Raw genomic sequence first — 23,121 nt, 5'->3', positions numbered from 1 at the left:
CTTTGTGTATTTAGTTTGTGTCTTCAAAAGTAGTCTTTATCTTTTATTCTCCATTAATTATAAACATTTTATTGTTTATCTTACCCATTGGAATTATCATTTATATATATATATATATATATTTTTTTTTTTTTTTAATATTTATTATTTTTGGCTGCGTCAGGTCTTAGTTGTGGCACACGGGCTCTTCGTTGCAGTGTGCAGGCTTTTCTCTAGTTGTGGAGTGCAGGCTTCTCTGTAGTTGTGGCACATGGGCTCCACAGCGTGTGGGCTCAGTAGTTGGGACGCTTGGGCTCTCTAGTTGTGGCACGTGGGCTTAGTTGCCCCGCAGCATGTGGGATCGTAGTTCCCTGACCAGGGATTGAACCTGCGTCCCCTGCGTTGGAAGGCGGATTCTTAACCACTGGACCACCAGAGAAGTCCCCCATTTATATTTTTAATTAACAAGAATTCTTGTTTTCTGACCACTTGTTCAAAGCAGCTTATTCCTGTTTTATTTAAGTGTACCATTCTGTCCCCTGCATTGTTTCCATTTCTACCAGGGTTATTTTGTTTTATTTTGTTTTATTTTACAGTTTTGGACCTTTTCCCAGTTGTCTGTTGTGATTTTCTCCTTTAAGTTTCTCTGCTGACTTGTTCCTATCTAATTGATTTCTCTGCTAATTTGTTCCCATTTATCTGCCTTAAAATTCTCAAAATATCTGATCCACCAATATCATCCTTTTGTACTTTCCAGCCCTGTTATGACTTCATTCTTTTGCAAAAATTTGTTTTCATCTCGTTGGTATGTTGGGAAATAAAAAAGACAGATAAATGTGCTCACTTGACTGCCTTGAACTATGTAGTGCTTTCAAAGTTCCATCTTGGGTACAATATCTGATCCAGACATCTAGAAATTAGAAAGTTGATAGAAGGCCATATAATCTGTCACATGACTTTGGAAGAGAGTATGAAACCCCTTTGTTTGTTTGTTTTGGTTTTTGTTGTTTTTTTCTGTTAATAACATGCTAGAAAGGTTGTCTTTAAGAATTTATTATAAGCTTAGGCTGAATCCAGGCAGGCAGGCAGACATTGCCAAATTTTAGCATTATATTCCTGGGCAGATTACGTAGCCTTTTTGCACTCTAGTTTACTCCCCTATAACATTGGCAGAAGCAGCGATTACTCTCCTCATAGAGTTATTCTGGGAATCAAATGAGATAAATACTTAGGCCTGGCATATAGAAAGCCTTTACAAAATATTTATTCTTGATATTGTTAGATTGCTTCTATTCAGGAAAAAGTTACACATTTTAGATAACTCTTTCCTTATAGAACAGATAAGTTTCTGTAAAGTTGGCTATGAAGTTGATTATTATAAAATAAATTTTCACAATGATTCTCTGTATAATACTGAAAATGCATTTGCAGAGAAAACTTCCTCAGTTCCATGAGTTGAAAACCTTGGATGAAGAAGTCTGTTGGTGACTTGCTGGAACCAGTAGCAAACATACTTGCAGTAACTGCTAGAGATTTTTGTTCCCTCTTAGTAAGCACCTACTGGAATAGTAATAGGGTTCTTTGCATGACTGGACTCAGGAAGCTAATAACACTCTTCTCATTGTGTCATTTTTCTGTGTGTGTACTTCTGTAAAGTTATAATAAATATGTATATTTTTATGGTCTTCTTGAATGTGATGATAATTCCACGTCCTCTCCTACCCCCAAACTCTTAAATTGTCCAGAAATGCAGCTTCTTATTGTCTCTACATGAATCACCTTTATCATTGACTTTAAGTCTGTTTTCTAAACTACAAACCTTGATATCCATAATTCCTCAAAACCTTGTCACTTATACCTCTGCTCTTCTGACTTCATTCTCATTGCTGTATGATATTTCACTATATGAATGTACCATAGTTTATCCATTCTATTACTTAGGAATAACTGGGTAGTTTTCAGTTTTTGACAATCACAAGAGCTTTACTGCTTTATTTTTATATTTATATCTAGAGCCCATCAATGAACAATCTTGTACACATATTTTGAAGAACATATGAATGTATGCTTCTGGCTGTATACCCAGGAGTGGAATTGATGGGTTTCAAGGTATTCAATTGTTTGGCTTTAATAGATATTGCAAACAGTTTTCCAAAGTGGCTAGACTAATTTATACTTTCACCATCAGTGTAATTTTAGAGATGCATTTCTCCCCTCTGGCAACATGTATTGTCTTTTTTAATTTTAATTTTAGCCATCCTGTTGTGTGAGTAGTGGTTATCACACTGTTGTCTTAATATATTTGTCTGATGACTAATGAAGTTGAACACCTTTTCATATGTTGACTGACCTTTTGGATATCTTTTTTTTTTTTTTTTTTTTTTTACTTTTTATGCAGTATTTAAGTCTTTGGCCAATTTTTCTGTTCAATTCCCTGCATTTTTTATAATAATTTATAGGAATTCTCTGTATACTCTGGATATAAGCCCTGTATCAGATCCCTGTATTGCAGATATCTTTTTCTACCCTGTGTCCTGCTTAAGAAATACTTGCCTACCCCAGAGTTGTAAAGATATTCTCCCATTCCCCGCCACCCCAAGTTTTATTGCTTTACTTTCATATTTATATCTGAACTATATCTGGAATTGATCATTGTATATGATGTGAGGTAGGAGTCAAGATTTTATTTTTCTATATGACCGTCCATTTGACCCAGGACCATAAAGACCATCATTTCTGTACTGCATTTCATTATTTGTCATAAATGTGCTCAATATGTGTACATCTGTTTCCAGATTCTGTTTTCTTCCATTGGTCAGTTTCTCTTAATTTTTTCACCAGTACCACTCTGTCTTAATTTTAATAGCTATATTTTAAGTCTTGAAATTTTATACTTATTTTTTATACTTAAGTCTTGATGTCATACACTTGACCTACTTATAGTCCTTTAGCTTTGTTGTTCTTCCAGAATGCTTTTGCATATCCATATAAATTTTAGAATTCATCTATCAGTTTCCACAAAAAGCAAAATTGTGATTTTGATAGTGATTGCACTGAATTTATATGTCAGTCTGGGGAGAATTCTTTATAAGATTTATTTTACATTTCATGAACCATGGCATATTTCTTTTTACTTTTCTCTCAGTACCATTTTGTAGTTTTCAGTATAGAGTTTGTGAGCATCTTTCATTAGATTTACTTCTAGGAAAAGTGGATTTTTAAATTATATTATAAATGGTATCTTTTAAATATTCTATTTTCTAATTGTTGCTAACATATAGAAATACAATAGATTTTTATATGTTATACAGCAACTTGTGCAAAATTCCTTGTTAATTCTGTTAGTTTGTACACAATCATGTGTATTATCTGGGAATGATGATGATTTTCTTTTTTCTTTTCCAATTCTTATGCCTTTATTTTTTTCCTGCTTTAAGGTACTGCCTGGGACTTCAAGTGCAGTGTTGAGTGAAAGGCTGATAGTGGTCTTTCTTGTCTCATCTCACCTGGAACTCTTACTGTAGGGGTGTGGGTATGAGTTTTAAGATACTTTTTGTAAAATTAAAGAAGTTCTTTTTTTTTGGAAGTTCTCTTTTATTTGCAGCTTTTTAAAGAGTTTTTATCCCAAATGGGTATTAAATTTTATCAAATGCTTTTTCTGCATCTGTCAGGGTGATCTGTTTCCCCCCTTTTTTGGTTAATAGAAAAAACTAATAGATTCTGATGTTAATCACCCTTGCATTACTCAACTAAAACTTCATTGGTCATGAAATATACTTTTTATGCAATCCTAGGTTTGACTTGCTATTAGTTTGCTTAGGATTTTTATATGTATGTTCACGAGACAGACTTTCCTATATCTTTCCTTCTTGTAATGTGCTTGACAGGTTTTGGTGTAAAAGTTACACTGGTTTCATCAGACAAAGCTGGGAAGTTTGTTTTTGTTTTCCATTTTGTGGAAGAGCTTGTGCAGTGAAACCATTCCTATAAGTTTTCCTTGTGGGAGGGTTTTTAATAAAGTTTAATAAAAATAGGACTTTATAATTTTCTCTTTCATATTGTATGTCAGTTTTGGAAAGTGATTTTTTTCAGGTAATTTTCTCATTTTACTTAAATTATCAATTAAGTTGGTGTAACGTTTTCATGATAGCCTCATTATCCTTCACAGCATCATTTTAGGTGTTGTAAATTTGTGTCCTCTCTCGTTTCCCTTGATTAGTCTAAAGCTATCGATTTTATTATTTTTTTCAAAAATAATACAAAGCATTTGGCTTAGCATTTTTTTCTGTTGTCTGTTGTACATTTTTTTTCCTAGTCATTGCTTTCTGCTCATACTTTTATTATTTCTTCTACTTTCTTTGGGTTTGATGTACTCTTTTCTAGCTTCCTTAGATGGAAGCTTGTCATTGATTTTCAGCCTTCCTTATCTGATATATGCATGAAAGGTATAAATTTCCTAAGCATTGATATAACTACATCTTACAAGTTTGGAAATTTCTTATCTTTAATATTCAGTTCAAAATGTTTTCTAATTCTCATTGTGATTTCTTTTTTCACCCATAGATTTAGAAAGCTATTATTTAATTTTTGGAGATTAGGTATTTTCTACTTATCTTTTTGCTTATTGATTTTTAACTTAATCCCACTGTGATTAAGGTTTATACTCTGAATGATTTCAATGACCAGTATTTGTTTGTAAGGCTTTCTTTATCTTGCAGTAATATGGTCAGTTTTGGCAAATGATTCCTGTGCCATTGAAAATAATTTGCATTCTTTTGCTGTTGGGTGCCATATCTCTCCCCTCAACTCCTGCCTCTCTCCCTCCCTCTGGCCCCTCATATATATATATGAATATGGGTATGTATATTTACCTATATATGTCATTAAGATTGTTCTTTAACTTACTGAGAGAAGTGAATTAAAGTCTCCCACTGTGATTTTTGGAATCATCCTATTGCATACAGACACGTTTAGTATTATGTTTTTATGATTGACCTTTTTTCTCATTTTATTATTTTCCTTTTTATGTCTCTGAGTGCTTCTTGCTTTAAAATTTCTTTTAAATTTTAAATTTAGCTAATATAGCTGTACCTGCTTTGTTTTGGATAGGATTTGTCAGCTATATATTTTCTCATTATTTGTAACCTAAACCTTTCTTTTACCCTTATACAGGCACAATTTTATTGCATTTTGCTTTATTGTGCTTCACAGATAATGTGTCTTTACAAATTGAAGGTTTGTGGCAATGCTGTGTTGTCAGATGATGGTCAGCATTTTTAGCAAGAAAATATTTTTTAATTTATGTACATTTTTTTAGACATAATGCTACTGCACACTTAGTAAACTATAGTATAGTGTAAACATAACTTGTATATGCACTGGGAAATAAAAAAATTCATGTGAGTCACTTTACTGCATTATTCACTTTATTTCAGGGGTCTGGAACTGAACCTGCAGTATCTCCGAGGTATGCCTATATTTAAGTCTTCTCCAAACTTAAATACAGTTGACCCCTGAACAAAGTGAGGGTTAGGGGCACCAACCCCCCATGCAATTGAAAATTTGCATATAACTTTATAGTCGGCCTCCATATCTGTAGTTCCTTTGTATCTACCGTTCTGAATCTGAGGATTCAACCAATTGCCCCTCATACAGTACTGTAGTATTTATTGAAAAAATCGGCATATAAGTGGACCCACAGGGTTCAAACCCATGTTGTTCAAGGGTCAGCTGTAGTTGCATTTTTTTCCCCTTATACAGCTTCCCATAATGTTAATACCGTATTAAAACCCATATTAAATAGCAATTAAATGTAAACACCTTGTTATTATATTAAATAATATAACACTATTAAACTTACTGAAACCAAGAAATTAACATTGGTATAATACTGTTAAATGAAGACTTGAATCAGATTTTTACCAATTTTCCTACTACTATTTTTTTTTTTTTTTTACTATTCCAAGATCTGACACTGCACTTAGTTGTTATGTCTTTGGGATTTGTTTACTTAACCCAGTCTGATAATGGGAGTATATAGCCTATCTAAATATAAATACTTTTTTATATATTTATATCATCTACCATCTTACTATTTTCTGTATTTCCCTCTCCTTTTTTTGTTTATCTATTATAATTTGTTATGCTGTCTCATTTTTCTTTTAGTGTTTACCCTAGTGATTACAGTGTTTCATTGAGTTATATTGCCACTTCCCCAAGAATGCTAGAATCTTAGAACACTTTTTTTGTTTGTTAAGAACGCTTTTTATTACATTTACCCCCCCATGCCTTTTACATTATTGTTGTCATGCATTTTAATTGTACATATATTTAAGCCCCACCAGACATTACAGTTTTTGTTTTATTGATGAATTTTGGAAAGTTCTCAGTTATATTTTCAAATGTTGCAACTTCACTCACATACGTTAGACTTTCACTGTGTGTCACATTTGTCCTAGGTTCTTTTTGCATTTTCCATATTTTTTTTCTGCTTCAGTACAAATGTCTTTTATTGACCTTTTAAAAAGATTTCTTTTCCTATCTTTTGCTGTTAAACTTACATATTAAGTTGTTAATTTCAATTGTTTTTTAGTTCTAGGGTTTCCACTTGATTCTTTCTTAAGGACTTAAATTCTTTTTTTTTTTTTTTTTATAAATTTATTTATTTATTTTTGGCTGTGTTGGGTCTTCGTTTCTGTGCGAGGGCTTTCTCTAGTTGGCGGCAAGCGGGGGCCACTCTTCATCGCGGTGCACGGGTCTCTCACTATCGCGGCTTCTCTTGCTCCAGGCGCGGAGGCTCAGTAGTTGTGGCTCATGGGCCCAGCCGCTCCGCGGCATGTGGGATCTTCCCAGACCAGGGCTCGAACCCGTGTCCCCTGCATTGGCAGGCAGATTCTCAACCACTGCGCCACCAGGGAAGCCCAGGACTTAAATTCTTGATAAAACTCTTTTTCATCTAGTTTTCCCCATCTTTTCCTCTGTTCTACAACATATTATTCACAGTTATTCTGAAAATTTTGTCTTCTGACTTCTGAATGTCTGAAGGTTCTGTGCATCTGTGTCAGTTGCCTGGTTTTTTTCCTCCTAGTTTTAGGTCATGTTTATCTGTCTTTTGGCAGCTTGTAGTATTAATTAATTACTAGCCATTATGAAAATTGTAAAGGTTCCAGATGATATCTTCTTTCGTAGAGTGTTCATCCTTTCCCCTCTTAGATATAAAGCAGAGGGGCTGATAACTTTGAGCTAGTCAGGTACTGACATCAATCAAGACCAAATTAAGGCAGTTTGTACGTATGGTTTGTTCTTCTCCTGTAGCTTAGCTTTCCAAGCCTTCCAAATAAGAGCCTGGTGTTCTTACTTGGGCCCCTCTCTCTGGCAGACACTGAACTCTAATCCTTGTCTTCTCAGCAATATGAGATATTTGAAAACTTTGCTGTGCTCTTTGAAGGCTTCTTGGCTTTCTGCTCCTTGCAGGGGTCAGCATTCAGCAGAAATCTTAAAGGGCACTTTTTCATCAGGATCTTAGCCCCTCAGATACCTACTTTTATCTTCTACCCCATGGGGCCAACAAAATCATTCCTGATATTTCTGCCTCTTGGCAGCAGCCCTCAGCTTGGACAAAACAAAGCCCGGATTCTCACTCTACATTGTGGCTAGAATCAGCGAACGCTCTTAGAGGAAAGGTATTTGTAGTCTATCAGCTTACCTTTCGATTTTTCCCTCTTCTCTGGAATCTTGGAACCCACTGTCCTGATTGCTTGAGTAGCTCTAAATGCCTTTAAACAGATAGTTACTTTATTTTTATCCAGGTTTTTCTGCACAGCAGAACTTAGTTCACTTGCCAGCGATTTCATCATACTCAGAAGCGGGAGACCCCATGATAGCCTCTAAGTACTCTTTTTGTATACGTTAATTATCTTGGTTATTACCAGCCTTACCACCACTGCCCAAATTATTTGTCTTCAGATGTTACCTGTGAAGTTTTCCTTGCTATGTGTCTATTCTAATAATCACATTGTGCTAAGTGTAAGCACTTTATTTAATTATTTATATATATATATATATATATATATATATATATAAAATTTCATGTTATCCACTCACCAACCATAGGGAAATTAGGTACTATAATCTTTTAATAGGCAAAGGAAAGGCCCAGTATCTAAAAGATTACAGAATGCATGACAAAACAATGATTCACATTGGTCTCTGTATAGAGCCCTTGCTATTAAGAGCTGTGCTGCAGTTTGTGATCTCCCTATAATTTGCTTCCTTTAGAATCCAGCCCAGGGACCATCTTCAGGACATCCTTCCTGTCCTGAAAGTGCTTCATTATTACTCTGGTACATTCCTCTATCATATTACCATATTGAAAGTAATCTAGAATGTATCTATCTCTCCTACTATATTATAGTCTTCCCCAAAGCAGGGACTATATATATTATTCATCTTTGTAGTACTTCAGGGTCCATTAGTGTGCACGATATATCTAAGCATATAATAAATGTTTATTGCACTTCCATGAAGTCGTCATATGCTTTTTTTTTTTTTAAGGGACATTTATTTATTTATTTATTTTGGCTGCGTTGGGTCTTCGTTGCTGCACGTGGGCTTTCTCTAGTTGTGGCAAGTGGGGGCTACTCTGTTGCGGTGCGCAGGCTTCTCATTGCAGTGGCTTGTTTTGTTGTGGAGCATGGGCTCTAGGCACATGGGCTTCAGTAGTTGTGGCACGTGGGCTCAGTAGTTGTGGCACAGGCTCTAGAGTGCTCGCTCAGTAGTTGTAGCGCATGGGCTTAGTTGCTCCACGGCATGTGGAATCTTCCCAGACCAGAGATCAAACCCGTGTCCCCTGCGTTGGCAGGTGGATTCTTTACCACTGCGCCACCAGGGAAGTCCCCATATGCTTAATTTAAAGAGATTTAAGAAGCTTATGATACATAAGCTTATCATAAGCTTATGATACATGTATTGTTATTATTTTATTATCTTTATTCTTCCTGATAAGTCTTAGCAAAACTGTTGAACATTATATATTATTATATATTAAGTTACATACTAACTTATTTCATTATGTAATTATAGTCGATATATATAAAATTGCCTTGACCTCAGACAGTATTTTCAGTTATAACTTCATGAAGCAGTTCGATAACTTTTAGGATAAATATGGTAGTATTTCACAGTTGCAGCGTGATTTACATTTTGTTAGTTGAAGAATTAATACACAAAAATGTTATGATTAACATCACATTTGGTTAAGATAGCTCCTAGAAGACTTGTGCTGATTACAGATGACAGTACAAAAGAGGTACCTCGTAAATATGCTAGTCACATTTTATAACTGGATAGAATTTCGATAATATTCTTCAGACAGTATGAGTTTAAGGAAAAAAACCTGAACTTTGTTGGATAATTCATATACTCCATTAGTCTGGAAGCTTGATAGCTAACACACTAGGAATACTACACAGCTGTTGAAAATGTCTCTCGAGAGTTATTAAAAATAATCTCTTTAGTACTTTATTCTCTAATAGTGGCTAATTTAGTCTCAACAGTTACAGAAGAGACTTTATAATTACTTCCATTATTTTTAATGACAAAAGAAATATGTGTGTATATGTAGATATGGACATGTATGTGCATATTTTTTTTAAATGAGGTAAAATTCATATAACATAAAACTCACCATTTTAACAGTTGTGTTTGTTTTTAATATTTATTTATTTGGTTGCACCAGGTCTTCGTTGTGGCTCACGGGGTCCTTAGTTGCGGCAAGTGGGCTCCTTGGGTGTGGCTCGCCAGCTCCTTAGTTGCAGCACACAGGCTCTTTAGTTGCAGCGTGTGAACTCTTAGTTGCAGCCTGCATGTGGGATCTAGTTCCCTGACCAGAGATCAAACCCGGGTCCCCTGCATTGGGAGCTCGGCGTCTTACCCACTGTGCTACTAGGGAAGTCCCAAAATATTTATTTATTTATTTATGGCTGTGCCGGGTCTTATTTGTGGCATGCGGGATCTTCATTGCAGCATGTGGGCTCTTAGTTGCAGCATGCAGACTTCTTAGTTGCAGCATGCATGTGGGATCTAGTTCCCCAACCAGGGATTGAACTCGGGTCCCCTGCTTTGGGAGTGCGGAGTCTTACCCACTGGACCACCAGGGAAGTCCTTTAACAGTTTTAAAGTATACAGTTGATTGGTGTTTATAGTACATTCACAGTATTGTGTAACCAGCACCACTATCTAGTTCCAGAATATTTTTATTACTCCAAAAGGAAACCCCATACCCACTGAGCAGTCACTCCCCATGTCTCACCCTCCCTCTAGCCCCTGGCAACCACTAATCTGCTTTCTGTCCATATGTCATATCATATTCTGGATTTTTCATGTAAATGAAATCATACAGTGTGTGGCCTTTTGTGTTTGGCTTTTTTCATTAAGCATGATATTTTGAGGTTCATCCATGTTATAGCACATACTTCATTACTTTTTCTGGCTATATGATATTCCATTGCGTGGATATACATTTTGTTTATCAGTTCATCAGTTGATGATTTGGATTATTAGCCAATAAACTTTTGGCTATTGTGAATAGTGCTGCTGTGGACATCGATGTGCAAGTTTTTGTTCAAACACCTGTCTTCAGTTATTTTGGATGTATAATTAGGAACGGAATTACTTTTTGAGGAACTGCCAAATATACCACAGCAGCTGAAATGAACCATTTTGTTTCCACCAGCAATATGCAAGGTTTCTAATTCCTCCACATTCTCACCAATGCTGGTAATTTTCCATTTTTTAATTATAGCGTAACCATCCTAGTGACTATTTTTTCCTTATCTTTGGCTTTCATCATTTTTACTGTGATGTGTCTATGGATCTCTTTGCGTGTATCCTACGTGGATTTAGTTGAGCTCCCTAAATGTGTATATATTGTTGTTTTTCAGTAAATTTGGGAAGTTTTCAGCGTTTCTTAGAATATTTTTTTCTTCTCCATTTTGTCTTTTTTTCCCCATTATATGTATTTCAGTGTACTTAATAGGGTCCCACACTTCTCTTAGGCTCCGTTTATTTTTCTTCATTCTTTCATCTATGGATTGCATAATCTCTATTGATCTCTCAGCAGTTTCAGTAATTCTTCTACCAGTTCATATCTGCTGTATATGAACATGGCCCCTTATGTCATTCTTCCATTTCAATTATTGTACTTTTCAAGTCCAGAGTTTCCTTTAAAAAAAAGTAATAATAATTTTTACCTCTACATTGATATGCTCTATTTTTTGTGACATTGTCAACATACTTTACTTATTTAATCACGGTTTCCTTTAGTTCTTTACACATGTATACAGCATCTCCTACATAGACAGGTTTTGTTACCTACTTTTTTCCCATTATATGGGTCATGCTTTCTTGTTTCTTTGCATGTTTTTTGCAAAGAAAATCTGCACAATTTTATGTTTGAAACTGGACATTTTATATAATGTTAGAAATTCTTGGAGCTGGTTTCTCCCTTCCAGTGCATATTATTGTTACTTGCTTTATTTGTTCAGTGACTTGCGGGGTTATTTTAGTGGAGTCTGTTTTCCTCTCCTTCCATCCACCCCACTCCCCCACCCCACCCCCCAACACATAGACACACACGCACACATGTGCGCACACACACACAGCCTCTGATGTTACTTCTCTAGGGTTATAGCCCTACGTTTTCCAACGGTTAATGCTGGGATGACAATGGTATTGGCAGGGTTCTTGACTATCTCTTTCCCTGACAACTTAGAACTCTTAGGATCCACTAATCTAAGGCTAATTGCGCTATAATTTTTAGCAATGGCCTGAGGCATTAATTGCTGCACATACTAATCAAATTTGAGTTCCTTTGGAGGAAAAGTTTCCTAAATCAGTGCTTGAGATATGTTCTGACCCCAGGAATGCTCCTCCTAGTTGTTTCCATTGCTCTCTGGCAAACAAACCCGCCTACAGTTTAGCTTTTATGTCCCAAGATTCCTCCAGTCTCCTCTCAGTTGCCTTTCACCAGGACCTCTACTGTTTTTCAGAGCACCCTTGCTCATTCCCTTGCAAATGAATCACTATTTCTCTAGGAAAAGATTTGAAGCTTATCAGTTTTATGGCCTCCTTGCCCCACAGGCAGTATCTCCAGGTCAGGTCTCTGGAGTATGGAGTGAGTACAATGATGTATTTCTCTCCCAGTGAAAATCTCTGCTCTAGGAGCTAAGCACTTAGTGGAATGGGGGTAGAGGAGGGGAATGGCACCCTCAGGTCTTCCTGGCTTGGTCCTCCCAGTATGGGACTCCCACCTTACAGGCTGCAACAGTAGCAGTCAGTGCTACAGCAGCACCACACCCAAGGTAGATCCTACATTCCCACCCCACCCCCCCACCCCCGCCATCTCTTGGCCACATTCACTTGGGAACTTAGCTTCATCAATAGAATGGGAAGTGTTGACATCCTGCTCTTCCCAGTAAGATGGATACCTGAGCCCCAAGGGGGAAGAGGGAGTGCAATCAGAGAAGATACTTTTTCAGTATTTTAAAATTTGTCAGAGACTTGTTTTGTGGCCTAGCATACAGTCTAAGTGGAGAATATTCCATGTGCACTTGAAAAGAATGTGTATTTGTATTCTGCTGTCGACATGTGAATGTCTGTTAGGTTTAGTTGTTTTATGATGTTGTTCAAGTCCTCAGTTTCTTTATTGATCATCTTCCTGGGTATTCTATATATTATTGAAAGTCAGGTATTGATATTTCCAACTATTATTGAAGAATTGTCTGTTTCCAGTTTCATTAGTTCTTGCTTGATATAGTTTGGAGCTCTGTTTGCATATATGTTTATAGTTGTTATGTCTTCTTCATGGTTCACCTTTTTATCAATATGTACTGTACTACTTTGTTTCCTGTGATAACTTTTGACTAAAGTCCATTTGTCTTATTACTATAGCTACCCGGCTCTCTTTTGGTTCTTCACATGGAATATCTTTTTTCATCTTTTTACTTTCAACTTATTTTTGATTTCCATAAATACATGGAGCCAAAAACATACTTTTCTAGTTTTGTAGAAATTGGCTTTTTCTTTTGAGCACTTCTTCAGTGCTTCACCATTTACAGCTCTGCCTTAGTCTTCACTTTCTGCTTGCGTGACACCTAAAGGTCAGCCAGAGTTGATAGCTTAGGGTCTTCTCACATTTTTTCCAAGGATGTGTTTGGACTCAGTTATGCACATGACCTTCTAACTTCACCTGTATGTGTGAGAGCTTTTAAAAGCCCTTTTCTCCCAAGTATCTTTTTCAGTTTCTTTCTCCCCAGGCTTTCCTATCTGGCTGTCGATGGCCCCAACACTCATCCCTGTTCCAGACAGGTACAGTACTACATTTGCTTTTAAATGGTTTTGACAAATGCTGCCACCCAGAATGCTGCTTCTACCCTGCAGAAGCTCCAAGGCAGGTGAGACAAAGACAAGCCCTTAAGCTGATCCTTCAGGAAGGTTACCAGCCTGCACAAAGCACACCCCACTTTGCCATTTTCAGTGAGGTCTATATGCATGTACTTTACTACATCTGTAAATTTCTATCTATGTAGTTTAGGGATTCACAGATACACAAGAATGTGAAAAAATTCTTTGCTATGCTAGCAAATTTAAGATGCAGATAACTTCTGGTAGGAAGAAGAGGTTTGGTGGTAGGAAGATGGTTGTTTGACATACGGTTCTTTATATATATTCTAGATAGTTGACATTCTTTATGGTGAATTTATGTAGCTGAGTGTGTGTCTGTTACATATGCATAATAGAACAGGGGTCCTCAACCCCCGGGCCATGGACCAGTACCGGTCCATGGCCCGTTAGGAACTGGGCCACACAGCAGGAGGTGAGCAGCAGGCAAGCGAGCGAAACTTCATCTGCCGCTCCCCATCACTAGCATTAATGCCTGAACCATATCACCAACCCCCACCCCCGTCCATGGAAAAATTGTCTTCCATGAAAGCAGTCCCTGGTGCTAAAAAGCTTGGGGACCACTATAATAGAACATTAAATCTGGCACTCAAACATTTTTTTAAAGTAGAAAATTGCATATGTGTTTATTCTAATGTCTTGCTTTTTAAAATAAAGCTATAAAACATCACACTTAAAATTTTTAAAAGAAACATGTTTAGAATATGGATGAAACCTTTATTTGTTAATTTGTGTAGATTGTCTACAGTTATTCTCTAGATTTTATATTAGTTGTGCCCTTTCTGCAAGAACAAGAATAGGAAGTCCTGAAGGTCTTGAATGTAGCTGATGGTCTACTATCTTTTTTTTTTTTTTTAACGTTTGAAGAGAAGAAAAAGAAAATAGAATACTGGCAATAGCACTGAAATGGATATTAGGAGATCTCTGTCTTTGTCCTTCTGATATTTATCCAGCAATGTAAACGTGGGCAGTTTATTTTCCTAGTCTAGTCCATTTCTCTCATCTTGGTCCTCAACTGTAAAATAGGAGTTGGACCAGACAGGTTAAGGGCTGTTTCAGCTCTATAATATCAGGAGCAGCAGCATTATTCTATGGAAAGAGTATAGACTTTGGAGCCAGGCAAATTTGTGTTCAGCCACTTTCTGGTTAATAAAGTCTAAAGTAAGCTTTCTGACTTGTGTAGTCATTTTCTAATGGTTAAGATGGGGTTCTTAACATCCATCTCATAGAGTTGTGGAGGAATAAACAAGGTACATAATGTCTTGTAAGTGCACACAAATGCAGTCTGCTCACCAGCATTCTTCATACTCCCATCACATAACTACATCATTTGAAGTAGTTGGAGAAAAGACAAAAATATTTGTAACCTTTTACTTGGTTCTCATATATATATATATATATATATATATATATATATATATGGATTATGTTGTGAGTTACACTTGAGCAAGGTAAAAACTCTTGTAGAGGCATTAAAGAACTTTTGTTTTTTACTTTAGATTCTTTAAACTTATGTTTTATTTATTTTATTAGTATTAAATTAGCATCTTATAGAAAGTTAAGTATTAAAGGTTATGACTAAAGTTTTCGTTGACTTACCATCTTTGACCTAATGTCTCTCAATGTCTACTATTTGGAAAGTCTCTCTCTCTCTCTCTCTCTCTCTCTGTCTCTCTCTCACACACACACACACACACACACACACACATACATTTTCTGTGGGCTAATGTAAGCATGCAAATAACTGATTTTCTACTTCTTTTAAAAATAATAACTTGTATCTCTGTTAATTAAAACATAATAACATACTTAGAAAATATAAACAAATAAAAATAAGCAAAAATCTCACCACCCAGAGGTAGCCTCTGTTAATACTTAGATATATATCTTAGCAGCATTATCAGTGCCAAAGTTCAACTCAGTGTGTCTATGTGCCAGTCTGTTTTTCTTTATGCACCCATACTTGTAATAACTCTACAAACATACTTCATTTTATTGTGCTTCACTTTTTTGCGCTTCACAGATACTGCACTTTTTACAAATTGAGGGTTTATGGCAACCCTGCATCAAACAGGTCTATTAGTGACATTTTTTCAACAGCATTTACTAATGTCATGTCTCTGTCACATTTTGGTAATTCTTAAAATATTTCCAACTTTTTCATTTGTTATGGTGATCTGTGATCAGTGATCTTTGATGTTACTATTGCAAAAAGATTATGATTCTCTGTAAGCTCAGGTGATGGTTACATTTTTAAGCAATAAAGTATCTTTTAATTAAGGTGTGTACATTTTTTAGGCATAATGCTATTGAACATTTAATAGACTACAGCATGGTGTCAACATAACTTTTATATGCATTGGGAAACCAAAAATTTCATGTGACGCACTTTGTGATAGTCGCTTTACTGTGGTGGTCTGGAACCGAACCCTCAATATCTTGAGCTATGCCTGTATGTGCTATTTAAAGTCAGGTCCTTTAAGGCATACTCTGTTTAATGTTTTACTTTAAACGTATCTTGAATACTTTACCTGTCATTAAGAAAATTAAGTACATTCTTAATGGGTTGCATAGTTCTGTGTATATAAATGTATCACGAAAACATACTACGCTTATACTTAGTTATCTTTTCCCACAGTTGTGATACTTGTCTCAAGATGAATTTCTAGGATGAATCTGAGAAAAAAATTTCTTTTGATACTAATTGTAAGATTGTCCTACAGAGAAGATTTGCCAGTAAAGTAATATCTGCTTGTCTACAGTTTTCCTGGCTATAGGAATTGACAGTTTAAAATGATCTTTGAAAATAAATACTATAGGTGAAAAATGGTATGGATTCTTTTATAACTGATTACAAAGGAGGTTAAACTCCACTCTCCCCCTTTTTAGCTATTCTCCTGCAAATTGCTTCTTCATCTCACTAACTTTTTCTGAATTTTTTTGAAATCATTCTTAGTTGACAGAAACCATATAATTGGTTCTCATGGACATCAAATAACACTATCGGCATTTTTATACTTGTAAAGTAGTAGTTTATTTATTAGCATCATTTCCTTTCCCTTTTGCCAGAAATTTCACCATAAAAGAATGAGAAGGGAGATTATTAAAACAACTTTACAATTTATATACATTCCCGCAAGAAATGTATGAGAGTGCCTATCCTTAAACTCTCACCACTGTTTTTGGATTATCACTAGTGTCCTGGGTTACAAAACGGCTTCTTAACTTAGTTTTAATTTATACTACTCTAATTATGAGTAAAGTTCTTTTTCTGTGAATTATTTGTATTCTTTACTTTTTATTTCTAATTTTTAGGAATTCTTTATATATTAGGGAAATTACCCTTTTGTGTGCTGTATGCATTGCAGATACTTTTCTTGGTTTGTTGTTTTCAGGGTTGGTTATTGTGGCTTATTTTATTAGCTTGCTTCAGAATCACTGGTAAAAGTATTGACTAGGACAGGGCTCTTTCACATATTCCTAATGGGTAAGTTGATAATCGTTGTCCTTTCGGTACATTTATTAATTTTGAATTTGCTTAAGAGAAATATCCAACTCAGGTTTCTGCTCCTATTTCCACCTTCAACCCAGTAGAAAACAGTGGTAGTTTTACTAGCCTGTGGCTAGCCAGGAAAACCAGCAGCTTTGCTGCCAAATCAGGTGAACTTGATTCGGGGCTTGATTTGGGGCCAAGAAGGGAGTGGGAGGAACTTGGCTTTGTCAGCTAAAAGTAGCAAACTTGGTTTGAAAGAAAGGGGACAACCTGCAGCTTTGCTAACCAGGCAAAAAAAGTTAAGAATAAAAAGCCAAACAGATATAAGCAGCTATACAATATGGTGGAGATGGATACTGCAGTTAAGTCCTAGCAAGTTACTAAAAAGAAAACAACCACCCGTAGAAAAACAAATGAGAATCCAGAGTTGCTACAGTGCATTAACTAACATGTCCAGCTTTCAGCCAAATATTATGAGATATGCAAAGAAACAGGAAACTGTAATAAATATTCAGGGGAAAGAACAGAAGCCACACATAAAACTACATGTTGTACAATTCTGTTTACATGGAATTTCTAGATAAGGTGTAACTATGGAAAGCAGATGAGTGGTTCCCTAAATTTGGGGGTGGGAAGGACCTTTTGGGATGCTGGAAGTACTCCAAAACTGTATTGATGAGTGTACAACTGTATAAATTCACTAAAAATCATTGATCTGTACATTTAAAATGAGTGAATTTCATGATATGTAAATTATACCTCAGTAAAGCTGTTAAATATGGAGGGGAAACCAACATCTTTGATGGTACTCTGGATCTCCCTGTTGTGACTACCTGTTTGCTGTTCTGTTTTCAAATGTAAATAACCATTTGTGGTTTATAAAAGTAAGTGAAGATAACAACTGGAGGTACTTACAAGCAGTACCTAATTTTTATGTAGAAGTGAATAATTCTTGTTAGTGACAGTGTACAATGCTCTTAAATTGTATATTCACTTTTCTTTGAGGCACTCTTCCTTCCTTCAACCATTTATCTCCTCTAGCTTACTTAATTAAGAGACATCCACTTTTCTTCACCTCTCCTTTAATGCTGATTGTGACTTTTAAGTGCTCCTCATAGAATGTTCCCAATGTTATCATCCTGACTTTCTTGCCTGGCTACTTTGCTGATTGCCTAGTTCATTGTGTCATGCTGCAAGTACATGATGTGACAGGAACTCTTGTATGTGAGGAACCTACATAAATACATTTGGGTGAGTATATTAGTATAGATGCCATTATTGAAAGGGGGAATTACTCAAACAATCCATAAAGGAGTAGAAACATGATATAGTGCAGAATCTTTGTGCTACAGCCCTTTTCCCCTTAGACCTCTGTAGTAATTAATCCTGTTTTCTATATGTATTTAACAATGAGGAGAAAAATGGGGCCATCCTGATCTTTGTTCCTTTAATCAAACATGATACTTGTGATTTTTTTTAATCTTGGTGGTTTCTTATTTTTGTTGTTTATTTCTAGTACAGATTTTGAATGTGCGTCTTCATTTGTAGTTTGGCATTTTTTTATACCTTTTATATCTTTTTGTTTTTATGTATCTTTCAGGTAGCTTTCTTCAGTCTTTGTTTTCTTATTTCATTCTATTGTTTCATTGGTTGTAGACACAGAGCAGATATTTCCTTCTGCATTTTGAATGAAGTCCTTCCTTTTTTTCCCCTTAGTAGTTTCTTTTTATAGGACTCATGTGCTTTTCTTCACTCATTAATTATTCCTAAATGAAAACACTTCTCCAGACTTGATTCCTTGTACTGGAATGTAATCTCAACACCTCCATCCATACCCCTGCAAAGTGCAATACTTACATAGCTCTTCTGGATGTTGCCTCTTTTCTTTTATAGACTTTTCCAAGTTGCAAAGCACCATCTAATCACTAATGTCCTGGCCAGGTTATGATGACTAATTATGTGTCCAAATAGATGTAGTTTAAGAACAGCCAATTGGGAGGAAATTTTATGAGACGGTACATATTATCTGGTAGGGAACACTCTGATAGGGACAAAGTCTTATCTGAGAACCTGTGTGTCTGAGATAGAGGGAGATTTCTGTGGAATATAATTCTTCAGCATTGCCTGTTATATCTCATTCTGTGTTTTTAGTTGGTCAGAACTTGGGGGTCTGGGAGACGAGTAATATTTGTAGTTTCCAGGGCTGTTCTAACTTCGTAGCCCTTTTGATTTTCATAAATATGTCAACGGAAAGGTGAAGGAAGGTGAATCAGATATTAATTGTTATAAGTTTCCATGTTATTTTGTGATTTTATGTTTTTGATCTTACTATTAAGCTATATGTTATTTTTTGATTTGTGACAGTTTTGGAAAGTATGCCTTTGTATAATAAAATCTGTAAGTATTAATTTCATTCAGATTTCAAGTGTTATATGGCATAAAGTTTTATGGTTTTATTTCTTAAAAAATTAATTTTCATTAAATGAAATCCTCATGTTTCCTCATAATGTAATTTGAGAAAGTAATTGTTTTATGACTGTTTAAATACTTCTTCCCTCTTGATTCAGTCAGTTAAACTTTTTGATTAGTAAATGAAACTTCTTTTCTTTGTAGTAAAGCACTCAACTGTGTGGGATATTGCATAAATCTTAGAAGACTGCAATAAAGCGGCAATGTCTCGAGAACCCACCCCACCTCTCTCTGGAGATATGTCTACTGGTCCTATAGCAGAAAGCTGGTGTTACACACAGGTACATGCTGTTAAAAATGCCTTCTTTTATGTCACTTACAAATTGTGTAGTATTTTGAGAATATTGTGAAACACTTTGGCATTGTTACTAGAAGGTTAGAAGAGTGGGTCAAAGAATGTTTAACATGTGACAGGTCAAGAGTGTAAAAGTCATCATTGTAAAAGTGCTTTTCTGAATGTTTTAGGTTAAAGTTGTAAAATTTTCCTACATGTGGACCATTAATAACTTCAGTTTTTGTCGAGAGGAAATGGGTGAAGTGTTAAAAAGTTCAACGTTCTCATCCAGCCCCAGTGACAAAATGAAATGGTAAGATGTTTGTTTGTTTTGGGTGTTTGTTTTTGATATGATCATCGGCTACTTTAAAATTTTGTTGTTACTGTTTCTGAATGGATATTTGTCTAATTTAATATTAGATTTGTAATAAGTTCCTAATAGTATAGAGAATTGTAAAGAACTGTGAGGATATTGACAGGAGTGCTGTTCTATTATTTAGATTTAACAAATGATTTCAGTATTGCCTCTCTCTTGAATGTTTAAAGTATTATTTTCCTCCTTGTGAGCCTATTGTTTTATTTTAGGTGCCTGAGGGTAAATCCAAAGGGATTAGATGATGAAAGTAAAGACTACTTGTCCTTATATTTGCTTTTAGTCAGCTGTCCAAAAAGTGAAGTTCGAGCAAAATTCAAATTTTCCCTTCTGAACGCTAAAAGGGAAGAAACAAAAGCAATGGGTAAGTGATTTCCAAACTGACTTGAAGAAGTCTCTCTGTAACTATGTACTGTGACTTCCGCACTTTTACTTAGAGAAACTTAGGATTTTTTTCCCTAAAATCTAAAATCTGCTCAACCCAAAACATTTCATTTTGGCTGTTAATTTTAAATGCCAGTGTAGAGTTACAGTTGTTTTACTAAGTCTTAGACTTCCTAAGACATGTAAAATTAGTTTTAAATCATATTAAAATTTAAATTTTTTATGCCCTAAAATGACATTCACTTTTCACTTGTAAAAATAGCTGCTGTCAGGGCAAGATGCCTGGTTCAATGCCTGGCATATATAATAGGTGTTCAGGAAACATTTCTTTTTCTTCCTTGCCATTTTTGCCAGATAATAAAATCTGAAGAACAATGTGAAAGGAGTTTGAATGTCCTGATATTTTGTCACTAGAATTTTTTTGAGCAGTGGGCTGAACACTGACTGAAAGGAAATCAGTTTTTCTTAGTCTCAGGACCTATTAAATTCAGTTCAAGCTTCTGAATTATAGCCAGCTGAAACCATGTAGCCTGGCACTTCATAACAGAAGATCATTGTAGGAAATGTAAAGTGTGCATAGTAGGAAAATACATCATGAACTGCTGCATTAAATTTGAAGTGATTTCTGGAAGTGAATAACAAAAATCAAGTACTAACCTCACTACAAAAAACCCTCCAAATACACACTTTAATAATATATTTTGTTGCTAAGGTAATACATAGTTTCACATGTGTTTTCACATTGTCTGACATTTAAGACAGGCGAGTGTCTTAGTTCAGGCTGCTATAACAAAGTAACATAGACTGGGTGGCCTATAAACAACAGACATTTATTTCTCACAAATCTGGAGGCTGGGAATCCAAGATCAGGGTGCCAGCATAGTCAGATTCTAGTCTGACTGTTCTACTTATAGACTGCCAGTGTTTCACTGTGTCTTCACATGATGGAAAGGGCTAGGAAGCACTAATCCTTACATTCATGAGGGTATCTACCCTCATGACCTCATCTAATCCCACTCACTGGCCTCTTAATACCGTCACTTTGGGGATAGGGTTTCAACATGAAACTTTTGAGGGGATACAAACGTTCAGTCCTTAACATGGAGCATCTCAGTTAGATTTATTACTGGTTTTCTACCTCCAACTTGTATAACAGATAATGAATACTTTCTGTAAAGGACCTTGTTTATTTCATAGTATACAGTTGTTAATCAGTATGTTAGGCATTTGAAACATTTACTTCAGACATTTATTAAATCTTTTACTAATCATACTAAGACTGTCTTCTGGACTTTTATGAAAATTGTTTTTAGAGGTAATGGGACTATGTCTGAAGACCTAGAAATGATAGGGGACTTTATTTTAGCTTTTTTACCAGTTAATGGATTTTTCTCTAGTTCAGTGAAACTTAAATCAGTGGGATGGTTATCCCAGGAAAGCTTACAGGATGCCCTGGTGATATAGAGCATCCATTTTTAAAGGGAGAAACAAGAAATGAGAGGTATGTTTCTATGTTGGTTCTGATATTAGGTGATGAATAGTATGCGTATGCCAATGTATTTTAATCCTACTTCATTGTTAAAGGGCTTAGATTGTTTGAAAGATCTCTTCCTTCTCCTTGAGATTTGATCTGGCTTTTCTTCTACTTAGATACCTAGGAATCTGAAAGTGAGCTCATTGGTAATGGCCAGAGTTTGTGCTAGGCTGTGAAATGATCTGGTTCTACCTAATGTAACTCTTTTGACATTTTACCTATGGACACACATATCTGTAATTTTTATGATGGATGTGTTGGCCCAGTCCTATTTTTGCACATTCATTTAACTGTGTTATCATTAACAAAATGTTTCTTGGATACTTGTTTATTTAAACTTTTATTCTGTTTTCCACCAGAAAGCCAAAGAGCATATCGATTTGTACAAGGGAAAGATTGGGGTTTTAAAAAATTCATTCGAAGGGATTTTTTGCTTGATGAAGCTAATGGTCTTTTACCAGATGACAAGCTTACATTATTTTGTGAGGTGGGTACATTTTTTATTCAAGGAACTCAGTGTTTGGCTATATTTAGTGATAAAGCAAAAATATACACTAAGTAACTGGTATAATTTGTAATATTTTATATGTAAATATTTAACCACGTAAAAGCTGACTGGATTTTCTTAGAAATCAATGTAGTAGCCCAGTCTGAAAAAATTCTGTCATACTTTTAAGCTATAAATTGTATATACAGTTATACTACCACATACTAAATACTTCGTCCTCATAGGAAGACTATGGATGTGTATAGCTTCATATCAAGATTTCTGAATATCTTCTTCATTCTGAATAATTCTAAATAGATGGTCAGTATTTTCTGTCATATTCAGATTGATGATATTAAACATTATTACTAGTTTATCAGTTTGAATCTGTACTTGAACGGTAGTGAAAGCGCCTGAAAAAAGGCTGGGAAGCTTTTTGTTCATTCAAGCAGTTGGGTTCATTTATTCAAATAGATGTTAGCATTATAAGCAAAAGCATCTCAAAATTTTTAAGATATACCTATGTCTGTTGACAGACTTATAAGATGTAATCATATGCATGAAATGTCATCTTTTGAAAGTTACCAGCATTGCCCCTTCTAATAATTTACACTTATGATTTGTCTTAATTTGAGGCTTGAACTTGCTTCTGTCATTGTTATTACATAGC

General features: G+C 35.4%; 2 protein-coding genes across 4 annotated transcripts in view; both read left to right on the top strand.

Moving 5' to 3' along the window:
• LOC309630918 (uncharacterized protein) overlaps positions 1 to 19,595 on the top strand; it is a gene marked incomplete at its 3' end in the record, with an annotated part of 40,487 nt that extends 20,892 nt beyond the window's left edge. Inside the window, exons 2-5 of the mRNA XM_082396764.1 lie at positions 3,867 to 3,965; positions 5,415 to 5,446; positions 13,293 to 13,344; positions 19,544 to 19,595. Coding sequence (XP_082252890.1) covers positions 3,867 to 3,965; positions 5,415 to 5,446; positions 13,293 to 13,344; positions 19,544 to 19,595 — 235 coding nt within the window. The remainder of the gene's footprint in view (positions 1 to 3,866; positions 3,966 to 5,414; positions 5,447 to 13,292; positions 13,345 to 19,543) is intronic.
• The window catches only part of SPOPL (speckle type BTB/POZ protein like), a 116,864-nt gene continuing 113,311 nt past the window's right edge, over positions 19,569 to 23,121 (top strand). For all 3 annotated transcript variants that reach the window (XR_014245705.1, XR_014245706.1, XM_082395824.1), the window contains exons 1-4: positions 19,569 to 19,680; positions 19,865 to 19,986; positions 20,259 to 20,410; positions 22,324 to 22,451. Coding sequence is in view for 1 of the 3 variants with exons in the window: in XM_082395824.1 (XP_082251950.1) it covers positions 19,603 to 19,680; positions 19,865 to 19,986; positions 20,259 to 20,410; positions 22,324 to 22,451 (480 nt within the window). In the remaining 2 variants the exon portion in view is untranslated. The remainder of the gene's footprint in view (positions 19,681 to 19,864; positions 19,987 to 20,258; positions 20,411 to 22,323; positions 22,452 to 23,121) is intronic.

This window comes from Balaenoptera borealis (genome assembly GCF_965194805.1).
Source record: "Balaenoptera borealis genome assembly, chromosome: 6".
NCBI lineage: Eukaryota > Metazoa > Chordata > Mammalia > Artiodactyla > Balaenopteridae > Balaenoptera > Balaenoptera borealis.
The sequence above is the reverse complement of the archived record's forward strand: the minus strand, read 5'-3'. Positions and strand labels throughout refer to the sequence as shown.